This window comes from Megalobrama amblycephala, linkage group LG1 (assembly GCF_018812025.1).
Source record: "Megalobrama amblycephala isolate DHTTF-2021 linkage group LG1, ASM1881202v1, whole genome shotgun sequence".
Taxonomy (NCBI): Eukaryota; Metazoa; Chordata; class Actinopteri; order Cypriniformes; family Xenocyprididae; genus Megalobrama; species Megalobrama amblycephala.
Window position 1 is genome coordinate 74,703,847 of NC_063044.1, and position 13,297 is coordinate 74,717,143.

Here is a 13,297-nt window from a genome sequence, read left to right on the forward strand (position 1 = left end):
CCAGACAGAACCATATCCTGAGCCTGGATCGAGTCTATCGATCAATCCCTAAAGCAGCAGATGGCATGTGTGATGATGATGATGATGATGATGAAGGCCATTGTGCCATGGTTAATTCACGAGTACACCTTTAAAGGATCAATGTTGTCTAGACCAGTACAGAGCTCCACCCATATTTACTGTCCTCTAATCTGTCCAGCAAACATGAAGCTCATTTAACACAATGAAACCACAACGCTGCTTTACATTGACATAGGTATTATTATTTCTACCTAGATTTAAAGGTTTTTCTCACATGACGCCCCGCTGTCGTCACTGATCCGGATTAACTCTGTCCTGGTGGAACCGTATTGAGTTTCATACACTGATGTAACCAAATGTAATCTGCTATATTCTAATTTTCAGCACAAAACAGGGACATAATTGTACACAATTTATATAATTTAAGTGTATTATTATTATTGCCGTTTGAACTTCCGTCGTCAACGCGCATGCGTGGATCGCGTTTCTCCGTTCGCACGGACGTGTTTATTTGCTTTCTTTTTTTTCACATAAATCTTTTAAGTCCACTCCAAATGCATGTTGTAAAATGACCATGTGGCAACTTAATAATTGTATCTGATCTAATAAAAACATAACCCCATTGATTATACAGTTTAATGTCGAAAGTCCTGTCTGGATGGATGCCAAATGGCAATGAAAAGAACCTATTATTTGCCATTAAAGTGAAATTAAAGTGCAAAAATTGACAATGAATTTTGCTTGTATATGAATTGACTTGTTAGAGAATCTTAAAGTACAGCAGTGCTGAACCATACAGGTTTTCCGCGTAAATACTGACTCTTTTCAGCAGAAACAGGTCGGTTATGGTTTCGTTTCCGCAGTACAGAAACTCTTTTCTTCCGCAGATGTCATTCGAGCCGAGGACCAATGAGCGCGCGCGCTGCGAGGAAGAAGCAGGCGCGTGCGTGTGAGGAAAAGCACATTTGACCGCAGAACGCAGACAGTGAAGACATCAGCGGCTATCCAGAGTCAATCTCGACAAAACCACAGCTCTTCTCTACAGCACTAGGCAAGGCAAGTTTACTTATATAGCACATTTCATAACAATGAGCATTCAAAATGCTGATTAAAATTAAAATGCATTTTTTAAAGAAAAAACTTTAATAAAAAAAACTTTTGTTTATTATGTGTTGAGTCAGTTAAGACGTTGGCAGTGTTCGTTTGGGGTCATTTAACAGAATCTTTTGTTGCAGGGAAATAAATCGGCTCGTGATGGACGGGTGCGCGCAGATGTGTAAATGTTTCCTGATCTTGTTTAACATTCTGTTCGCTGTGAGTATGTCTCAATTTTTATTCATATTTACTTGTCTGTTGGTTAAGCACTGTGACTGTCTCCTTTGATTTAAAAAAAAAGTCTTATAAATGTGAATATGGAACTTGAGGTCTAGTTTCACTTTCAGCCCATTTGCAGTGTAAAAGCCTGCAGGTGCAGTGACATAGCGTCTGGGAATGAAGGGGCATATGGGGATTGGAGAACGCGATGGGGGGATGGGGGGGGGGTCACAATATGCTGTATTCGACAGAACATTGCTACAACCAAAGTGAAAGCTGAAATAATCCCCCATTCATTCTCTATGCACTGTATTCTGTCCATCTATCTATCATGTAATGAACGTGTTTAGATACCAGGATAAGTCTCCTACAGCAGCGAAGCTGGGTCAAAACTAGGGGTGCAGCAATTCAAATTACTCACAGTTCGGTTTTTATCACGGTTTTAGGGTCACGGTTTCGGTACGGTTTAGTATGTGCAATGTTTAGGGAAAAAAAAGACAACTGTCAAATCAAAATAAAGAAAACAAGAACAAATAATCAAACTACATGCAACAAGATACAAACAAATTAAACGGTGCTTTTCAGGTTTTTCAGGTATCTAAAAGCTGTAACAGTATTACTGACTGTAATGCAGTGATGATGATTGTGATCCAGTGATGATGATTGTGATCCAGTGATGAAGACTGTAATGCAGTGATGATGATTGTGATGTGGTGATGATTATTATGATGCAGTGATGATGATTGCGATCCAGTGATGAAGACTGTAATGCAGTGATGATGATTGTGATGCGGTGATGATGATTGTGATGCAGTGATGATGATTGTGATGCAGTGATGATGATTGTGATCCAGTGATGATGATTGTGATGTGGTGATGATTATTGTGATGCAGTGATGATGATTGCGATCCAGTGATGAAGACTGTAATGCAGTGATGATGATTGTGATGCAGTGATGATGATTGTGATGCAGTGATGATGATTGTGATCCAGTGATGATGATTGTGATGCGGTGATGATGATTGTGATGCAGTGATGATGATTGTGATGCAGTGATGATGATTGCGATGCAGTGATGATGATTGTGATCCAGTGATGAAGACTGTAATGCAGTGATGATGATTGTGATGCGGTGATGATGATTGTGATGCGGTGATGAAGACTGTAATGCAGTGATGATGATTGTGATGTGGAGATGATGATTGTGATGCGGTGATGATGATGATGATTGTGATGCAGTGATCATGATGATTGTGACCCAGTGATGATGATTGTGATGCTGTGATGATGATTGTGATGCTGTGATGATGATTGTGATGCAGTGATGATGATTGTGATGCTGTGATGATGATTGTGATTCAGTGATGATGATGATTGTGATCCGGTGATGATGATGATGATTGTGATGCAGTGATCATGATGATTGTGACCCAGTGATGATGATTGTGATGCTGTGATGATGATTGTGATGCTGTGATGATGATTGTGATGCTGTGATGATGATTGTGATGCGGTGATGATTATTGTGATGCAGTGATGATGATTGTGATCCAGTCATGATGATGATTGTGATGCGGTGATGATGATTGTGATGCAGTGATGTGTGTGTCTTTCAGCTGGTGGGTTTTGGTCTAGTCTCTCTGGGAATGTGGCTCCGGTTCGGCGCTGAAACCAGAGGATTGTTCGACATCGATCTGAACACAGCACAGTTCACTATCGGTTCGTCCTTCTATGATTTCTAATTTGACATCTGTTGAACTGTTGATATCTACACTAACTTTATGCTGACACTCTTTCAGTCTGTAAGCTTATCTGTGATTTGATGTGTTCTGTCTGTCGTCTGTCAGGTGTGGCGGTGTTGGTCGTCACCGGTGCTCTGATGCTGCTGGTCGCTGTTATCGGCGATTGTGGCGCATGTAACCACAGTAAATCTGCTCTTGGTGTGGTGAGGAAAATGCTCATATTGTCAGAATATTGTCAGACCTCAATTAGATGAACTCTGTTTATGTACTGAACAAACATTTCTGTTTTTCTGATGTTCAGTTTTCTGGCCTGCTGTCCTTTCTGATCATCATTGAAATTGCAGCAGGTGTGATGGCCTTCATGTGGAGTGAAAAGGTAAACAGACACAGAGATCATGAGCACTTATCTGTATAATAGGGCAGATTTGAAGGCAGTTGTGTGTTTGTTGTGTTGTAGTTGTCAGAGGAATTGGCGAATTTCTACACTACGATCTATGCTCAGTATGTGAACACCAGGAGTCCCGGTCAAGCCATGACCCTCAAAATATTCAACAACGCTGTAAGCCACTCACACACACACACACTCACACACACTCACACACACACACACACTCACACACACTCACGCACACACACACACACACACTCTCTCACACACACACACACACACACACACACATTGGTACTTCAATCGTTATGATGACATTCCATAGACATAATATTTTTATACTCATCAAATCCAATTTATTTAACCTCTAACCCTAAACATATTCCTCACAGAAAAATGTATGCATTTTTACATTTTTAATAAAAAATAATTTATTATGGTAATTTAGTTATTTGAATTATGAGTACATGCAGATGTCTTGTAGCGGGTGTGGCCTGAAACCTGAATACATACTGCATAATGAGGACATTGGTTTAGGGCACATGATGTGGGTAAACCAGTGGAAACATCATTTAACAGCTGTGTGTGTGTGTCTGTCTGCCAGTTTGACTGCTGTGGCGTCGGTGGACCCATTGAAGTGTTAGTGCGTGACACCTGTCCAGAAGGCAACTTCCTGAAGCAGCTCACATTTCCCGTGAGTCACTTCCTGTTTGAATTAAGGCCCGTTCACACCAAAAAACTATGACCATAAAGATAACGATAACTATATTATTGTTCACACCAGCGAACGATAACTATAACGATAACTATATTAGTGTTCACACCAGTAAACGATAACTATAACGATAACTGTATTAGTGTTCACACCAGTAAACGATAACTATAACGATAACTGTATTAGTGTTCACACCAGTGGACGATAACTATAACGATAACTATATTAGTGTTCACACCAGTAAACGATAACTATAACGATAACTGTATTAGTGTTCACACCAGTAAACGATAACTATAACGATAACTATATTAGTGTTCACACCAGCGAACGATAACTATAACGATAACAATATTAGTGTTCACACCAGTAAACGATAACTATAACGATAACTATATTAGTGTTCACACCAGCGGACGATAACTATAACGATAACTATATTAGTGTTCACACCAGTGGACGATAACTATAACGATAACTATATTAGTGTTCACACCAGCGGACGATAACTATAACGATAACTATATTAGTGTTCACACCAGCGAACGATAACAATAACGATAACTATATTAGTGTTCACACCAGCGGACGATAACTATAACGATAACTATATTAGTGTTCACACCAGTGGACGATAACTATAACGATAACTATATTAGTGTTCACACCAGTAAACGATAACTATAACGATAACTATATTAGTGTTCACACCAGTGGACGATAACTATATTAGTGTTCACACCAGCGAACGATAACTATAACGATAACTATATTAGTGTTCACACCAGTGGACGATAACTATAACGATAACTATATTAGTGTTCACACCAGTGGACGATAACTATAACGATAACTATATTAGTGTTCACACCAGTAAACGATAACTATAACGATAACTATATTAGTGTTCACACCAGTGGACGATAACTATAACGATAACTATATTAGTGTTCACACCAGTGGACGATAACTATAACGATAACTATATTAGTGTTCACACCAGCGAACGATAACTATAACGATAACTATATTAGTGTTCACACCAGTAAACGATAACTATAACGATAACTATATTAGTGTTCACACCAGTAAACGATAACTATAACGATAACTATATTAGTGTTCACACCAGTAAACGATAACTATAACGATAACTATATTAGTGTTCACACCAGTGGACGATAACTATATTAGTGTTCACACCAGCGAACGATAACTATAACGATAACTATATTAGTGTTCACACCAGTAAACGATAACTATAACGATAACTATATTAGTGTTCACACCAGTAAACGATAACTATAACGATAACTATATTAGTGTTCACACCAGCGGACGATAACTATAACGATAACTATATTAGTGTTCACACCAGTGGACGATAACTATAACGATAACTATATTAGTGTTCACACCAGTAAATGATAACTATAACGATAACTATATTAGTGTTCGCACCAGTAAACGATAACTATAACGATAACTATATTAGTGTTCACACCAGTAAACGATAACTATAACGATAACTATATTAGTGTTCACACCAGCGAACGATAACTATAACGATAACAATATTAGTGTTCACACCAGTAAACGATAACTATAACGATAACTATATTGGTGTTCACACCAGTAAACGATAACTATAACGATAACTATATTAGTGTTCACACCAGCGGACGATAACTATAACGATAACTATATTAGTGTTCACACCAGTGGACGATAACTATATTAGTGTTCACACCAGCGAACGATAACTATAACGATAACTATATTAGTGTTCACACCAGTAAACGATAACTATAACGATAACTATATTAGTGTTCACACCAGTAAACGATAACTATAACGATAACTATATTAGTGTTCACACCAGTGGACGATAACTATAACGATAACTATATTAGTGTTCACACCAGTAAACGATAACTATAACGATAACTATATTAGTGTTCACACCAGCGGACGATAACTATAACGATAACTATATTAGTGTTCACACCAGTAAACGATAACTATAACGATAACTATATTAGTGTTCACACCAGCGAACGATAACTATAACGATAACTATATTAGTGTTCACACCAGTAAACGATAACTATAACGATAACTATATTAGTGTTCACACCAGCGGACGATAACTATAACGATAACTATATTGGTGTTCACACCAGCGGACGATAACTATAACTATATTAGTGTTCACACCAGTAAACGATAACTATAACGATAACTATATTAGTGTTCACACCAGCGAACGATAACTATAACGATAACTATATTAGTGTTCACACCAGTAAACGATAACTATAACGATAACTATATTAGTGTTCACACCAGCGGACGATAACTATAACGATAACTATATTGGTGTTCACACCAGCGGACGATAACTATAACGATAACTATATTAGTGTTCACACCAGCGAACGATAACTATAACGATAACTATATTAGTGTTCACACCAGTAAACGATAACTATAACGATAACTATATTAGTGTTCACACCAGTAAACGATAACTATAACGATAACTATATTAGTGTTCACACCAGTGTATGATAACTATAACGATAACTATATTAGTGTTCACACCAGTAAACGATAACTATAACGATAACTATATTAGTGTTCACACCAGTAAACGATAACTATAACGATAACTATATTAGTGTTCACACCAGCGGACGATAACTATAACGATAACTATATTAGTGTTCACACCAGTAAACGATAACTATAACGATAACTATATTAGTGTTCACACCAGCGAACGATAACTATAACGATAACTATATTAGTGTTCACACCAGTAAACGATAACTATAACGATAACTATATTAGTGTTCACACCAGCGGACGATAACTATAACGATAACTATATTGGTGTTCACACCAGCGGACGATAACGATAACTATATTAGTGTTCACACCAGTAAACGATAACTATAACGATAACTATATTAGTGTTCACACCAGCGAACAATAACTATAACGATAACTATATTAGTGTTCACACCAGTAAACGATAACTATAACGATAACTATATTAGTGTTCACACCAGCGGACGATAACTATAACGATAACTATATTAGTGTTCACACCAGTAAACGATAACTATAACGATAACTATATTAGTGTTCACACCAGCGAACGATAACTATAACGATAACTATATTAGTGTTCACACCAGTAAACGATAACTATAACGATAACTATATTAGTGTTCACACCAGCGGACGATAACTATAACGATAACTATATTGGTGTTCACACCAGCGGACGATAACTATAACTATATTAGTGTTCACACCAGTAAACGATAACTATAACGATAACTATATTAGTGTTCACACCAGCGAACAATAACTATAACGATAACTATATTAGTGTTCACACCAGTAAACGATAACTATAACGATAACTATATTGGTGTTCACACCAGCGGACGATAACTATAACGATAACTATATTGGTGTTCACACCAGCGGACGATAACTATAACGATAACTATATTAGTGTTCACACCAGCGAACTATAACGATAACTATATTAGTGTTCACACCAGTAAACGATAACTATAACGATAACTATATTAGTGTTCACACCAGTAAACGATAACTATAACGATAACTATATTAGTGTTCACACCAGTGTATGATAACTATAACGATAACTATAGTAGTGTTCACACCAGTAAACGATAACTATAACGATAACTATATTAGTGTTCACACCAGTAAACGATAACTATAACGATAACTATATTAGTGTTCACACCAGCGGACGATAACTATAACGATAACTATATTAATGTTCACACCAGTGGACGATAACTATAACGATAACTATATTAGTGTTCACACCAGTAAACGATAACTATAACGATAACTATATTAGTGTTCACACCAGCGGACGATAACTATAACGATAACTATATTGGTGTTCACACCAGCGGACGATAACTATAACGATAACTATATTGGTGTTCACACCAGCGAACGATAACTATAACGATAACTATATTAGTGTTCACACCAGTAAACGATAACTATAACGATAACTATATTAGTGTTCACACCAGCGGACGATAACTATAACGATAACTATATTAGTGTCCACACCAGCGAACGATAACTATAACGATAACTATATTAGTGTTCACACCAGTAAACGATAACTATAACGATAACTATATTAGTGTTCACACCAGCGAACGATAACTATAACGATAACTATATTAGTGTTCACACCAGTAAACGATAACTATAACGATAACTATATTAGTGTTCACACCATAGGACGATAACTATAACGATAACTATATTAGTGTTCACACCAGTAAACGATAACTATAACGATAACTATATTAGTGTTCGTACCAGCGGACAATATGAATCATAAAAACATATTCCGGACAGCGAATCACAATACACAGCTAACCAATCTCAGTCCATTGCGTATTTCTGAGGGAGGGGCTTCATTGAACCAGGAACTCAACAGAGCATTTTTAGGAGAAGGGAAACAGCAGTGTAGAATAAAGGTAAAATATATGAAAAATTTGGCATCTTTTTCTTAAAACGAAGCATTAAGACATGTTAAACTGCGCCCCATAAACACAATCAAGCCTAGAAAAAAACAGTGAACCACCCCTTTAAAGCAGGATGTATTCTGATTATCGTTTATCAGCTGGAAAAAAATCATCCTGAAAGTGATTCCAATGATATCGTTCCTCTGCGCTGTTATCGTTATAGTGCCATGGACTCCCTACTTTTTTACATTTAGAAGGATTTTGAAAACTACTATAATTACAGTAATCATCCATTGTGTGAACGGGTCTTTACTTTTATTTCTGCATGTGTGATGATAGAGGAACGAAGCAAACACTCATCTCTCTGTGTGTGTGTGTGTGTGTGTGTGTGTGTGTGTGTGTGTGTGTGTGTGTGTGTGTTAGAGCTGTCCCAGTGTGATCCGGGACATGTTCAAGTCAAGCGCTCCGCTGGTGTTGGGAGGGTTCCTAGGGACGGCAGGAATCATGGTGAGTCCATTTGAACAAACACTGGAGTTTATGTCCATTCACATCCACTCACACTGGAAGCGTGTCCAGTGCTGCAGCATGCTGATCGTCTGTCTTTGTGTGTCTGTCTGCATGTGTTCCCGCTCCTCATCAGGTGGTGGCACTGGTGTGCAGTGTTGTTCTCAGCAGACACGTCTCTCGGTCTCACGCATCTCCTCCTGCATACGTGCTCCTCACCTCCCAGCCATCAGTCCTGATTCCTCCAGCAGCCCAGCAGATATAATCTCTCTCTCTCTCTCTTTCTCTCTCTCTCTGTCTGTCAGTTGGTGGCGCTGTTGTGCAGCTCCATTCTCTATAAAAGTCTGAAGTCGCCTGTCTACTCGTCTCCTGCCTACTACTGAGAGCCGACCTGACCCTCCACTCGTCTGTCTGATGGAGGGATGAACACGTTCATCAGCCGCGCAGGTCAAGGAGAACCACACCTGAGTGTGTGTGTGTGTACCATCCAGAAATTAGTGTATTAAAAATGTTTTTTCTTGGTTATGCAAATGTTAAGGGAACGTTCCATTTTATCACTCTGCAAACATTATGGGAACGTTACATTTGAATGTTTTCAAACGTTCTAAAACAAGTAGAAACATTTAAAAAATGTTAGAGAACATCCAACTAAAATGTTTCAGAAAATCATTCCATGAACAAAGTATATATAATATTTTTGTACTAACGCTTTGAGAACATTATTAAGTCAAGTCAAGTCAAGTCACCCTTATTTATATAGCGCTTTTTACAATGCAGATTGTGTCAAAGCAGCTTTACATTCATAATTGGTATATAATTTTCCTTTTAAAGAATAGTGTCAATGCAGGCAGATCAAAAGCACTGTTGAATAAATGTCAAGAATACTGTTGAATATCAAATGTCAAGTCAAATTAAATTAAATTAGGGCTGCACGATTAATCGTATTTTATCACAATAACGATATCTGCTTCTCTCGATTGATTTTAAATAATCGTCACGATATTGGCCCACTCTATGAAAATGAACATAATTTGGAAATATTGGAAGTAATATTAGGAATTTCGCTGTTTTATCTTTTGAAGTTCCTAAAGGTTTTACCAGTTTTCATAATGTTGATCAGCTAGAAATGATTGTTCTTTGCTTTACGAATTTGTCAGGCAATTTGAATCTGTTTTGTCTTATTGCAAACGAATTGTGTTGCTTTAAAATCTAATGTGAATACATATTACAAAGCGCTCACCAAAACCATGTTTTGTATTGATTTACCATCTAACGAAGTTATCATAGTTGGTTAAATTAAGTCGTTGTGCCACCTACAGGCCTTTTGGGTGAAGTGTAGGTTGGTAAAGAACTTGCAAAATAGCCATAATTACATTACTCTTTTTGATAGAATAAACGTAATTAATAATCGTGATTATAATTATAATAGGAAGTATGACCATATTAGCCCAGTTCTGTCATCACTGCATTGGCTTCCTGTTAAACATCGTATAGATTTTAAAATCTTGTTAATTACTTACAAAGCACTAAATGGTTCCTGTTAAAGACAGATAACTTTGAACGAATTGTTTGTTTATAACTTTGAGAGAACGTTGCCAGAACGTTAGAAAGGTCCCTGTTAGCTGTGCAGAAACATGTTCAGACACAACCTAAAGCCTTAAGGTTTGGGTTTATTTCATTTTATTGCATTAACCCTCATTTAATGGAACTTTTCATTTCTGAATTCTGCATAAACGCCGTCTGTTACAATCCCATCCTGAATATTTCATTTTCTTGTCTTGTTGTATGATTAAAACTTCATTTTTACTGGAAAACAATAAAGAAACTTCCACAAACCCGTCTCAGTCGAGTGTGTTTCATCAGATGAATTTTTTAATCCATATCAGGATATTTATGGATTGATGAATTAAACCTGTCACTCATATCTTTTAAGTTGTTGCGCTTGTGATAATGTCGTAGGTCACATGATAACGTCAACATGGCGGATGATGTCTGGATCGCATTCATACTCAACGAGGTCAGGCTATATAGCGTTCGTTAAGTAAGTAGCCTACTTATTGAAATTAAGTTCCTCCTCATTCAGTGGGTGGTTTCTCCGTCTCGCCTGCACTTGTTTCACTCCTCCCTCACCCTACTCTCGCCTACTTTTCAGGAGAAGCGAGGCGCATCTCTCTTTTTTTAATTGCAGAAAAAAACATCAAACAGCACTGCACTGAAATAAAATAACAAAAAGGAAAAACAAACAATAACGCCTCAATCGGTATGAAAATATCACCCTAAGTCTTAAGAAACGTGTTATCAATGAGTTGAAGAGATTTAACAACAAGCAAAATCTCAACAAGAAAGACATCTCAAACAAGCCTATACTCTTGCGTCATCAGAACAGGTGTCAACACGCCACAGTTTCCATTTTAGAAACGCTTCGGGGCTGAATGCAAACATAAAAAAAACACATTTGTTACTTTCTTTTTCACATAAATCTTTTAAGCCCGCTGCAAATGCATGTTGTGAAATGACCATGTGGCATCTCAATAACTGTATCTGATCTAATAAAAACATAACCCCGTAGATTATACAGTTTAATGTCGAAAGTCCTGTCTGAATGGATGCCACATTTCTCATATATGAAGACTTCAAAGACTGAAATGTTCTTGTAACATGAGCTTTTTATCAAGCTTGTATGCTTAGGTTCTGTTATTTAACTTCAATGGGAATAAAAATAACCTATTATATGCCATTAAAGTGAAATTAAAGTGCAAAAATTGACAATGAGTTTTGCTTGTATATTGACTTGCTAGAAAACCTTAAAGTACAGCAGTGCTGGGCTGCGTTTCCCAAAAGCATCGTGAGCCTAAGCTGGGGTGCGTTTCCCAAAGCGAACTATGGTCGCAAGTTCCGTCGTTACCAATAGAGTTCAATGGGACTTGCGACCATGGGTCACCAACGATGCTTTCGGGAAACTCACCCCTGATCGTTAAAACGATGATCTTAATATTATGGTCTGTTTCCCAAAAGCATCGTAACTTAAGTAGAAAATGATCGTAGATCTACGAGTGCTCTGGAGTAATTGTAAAGCCCACAGTGCAGAAGACAGAGTTATGAGGCCACCTGCAGGACAATCGGCAGATTACACCTTTAACTTTATTCATGTGCAGTGAGATTCAAATACAAGGTTTTGCTTGTACTTTATTGTGCACTTTATTACTCGTTTTTTGTTTAAATGAGGGCAGAAAACAAAGGAAAAAAATATATAAAAGCACATCTAAATTAAATGACTGAACAAACATTGAATAGAAGAACATCCACAGATGCTGCAAGGATCGGGATCAAGGTACCATCAGTCACTCCGATGACCTGTGGGATGTGATGATGCGTTACAAAATACACATTTCTGTGATGTCCTGTCTTGAGGCTGGAAATGTAATGTGTTTCGCAGTAAGTGGAAGTAATGCTTACAGTCCAAGCACATCGCCAAGTAGCTGGAGAAAACTGCCTGTTGCATAAAATCTCAAGGCTGCTAAGAGTTGGACTTCAGGGGACAAGCCAAAGTTTCTCCTGGTGGCACACATCAGTTAAGGTCTAATGCTATTCAGCCGTTGGGCTATTTGTCCTATTGGCAGGCGGTATCTGCCGATTACAGCCATGTCATCAAGGATGCCCAACATAACCACACACAGAGTAACTCAAACGAGCACAAATAGAATAAAAGGGAAAATAAAACACTTTAAGCAACAAAGAAAAATAAAAGGTTGGTTCCATTTACACTTTAAGCCTTATATAGGTGTTGTCAGGGAAAACACTAAAACACACACCAACAGGTAATCGGGCATCCCTGCCGAACATGAGAAAATAGGGTGTAATCAAGTTGGAAGGCCATAATGGATTAAATACTTTTCACAAATAGTCTTTGCCACAGTAGGAACTTCAGACGGCTGAAGTTGGTCTTCGTCATTTTTTTTGGCCGATTCGACATGTAGAATGTATCAGAGAACTCTGATTGACTGTTCAGTACAGCAAACCAGTCAGTTCACGAGAATATAAGCAAAAGTTATGAAAGTCATGACGGCACAG

The 13,297-nt window shown here is 37.6% G+C and overlaps 3 protein-coding genes across 7 annotated transcripts in view; 2 read left to right on the forward strand and 1 right to left on the reverse strand.

The window, feature by feature from the left end:
• The window catches only part of LOC125247003, a 537,225-nt gene that overhangs the window by 247,511 nt on the left and 276,417 nt on the right, over nt 1-13,297 (reverse strand). The window lies entirely within an intron of this gene.
• LOC125247564 (CXADR-like membrane protein) overlaps nt 1-13,297 on the forward strand; it is an 824,350-nt gene that overhangs the window by 130,634 nt on the left and 680,419 nt on the right. The window lies entirely within an intron of this gene.
• Nucleotides 928-9,757, forward strand: zgc:65811 (uncharacterized protein LOC393524 homolog). Of its 3 annotated transcripts, none has more exons than XM_048159302.1 (9): nt 928-1,077; nt 1,257-1,335; nt 2,953-3,055; nt 3,184-3,281; nt 3,380-3,454; nt 3,536-3,637; nt 4,071-4,160; nt 9,146-9,229; nt 9,363-9,757. In XM_048159302.1, the coding sequence occupies exons 2-9, from the start codon at nt 1,276-1,278 to the stop codon at nt 9,489-9,491; spliced, it is 741 nt and encodes a 246-aa protein (XP_048015259.1). In that variant the 5' UTR covers nt 928-1,077; nt 1,257-1,275; the 3' UTR covers nt 9,492-9,757. The 3 variants fall into 3 exon arrangements, with proteins under 3 accessions (XP_048015259.1, XP_048015276.1, XP_048015269.1); XM_048159319.1 differs by having other exon boundaries at nt 9,532-9,757; XM_048159312.1 differs by having other exon boundaries at nt 956-1,072.

Bases quoted from the DNA above. Each gene is read 5' to 3' on its own strand.
- zgc:65811 (XM_048159302.1), top strand. From the start codon at position 1,276: ATGGACGGGTGCGCGCAGATGTGTAAATGTTTCCTGATCTTGTTTAAC. The intron at 3,282-3,379 runs GTGAGGAAAATG...TCTGATGTTCAG, and splicing joins GTAAATCTGCTCTTGGTGTG to TTTTCTGGCCTGCTGTCCTT. The intron at 3,455-3,535 runs GTAAACAGACAC...GTTGTGTTGTAG, and splicing joins CCTTCATGTGGAGTGAAAAG to TTGTCAGAGGAATTGGCGAA.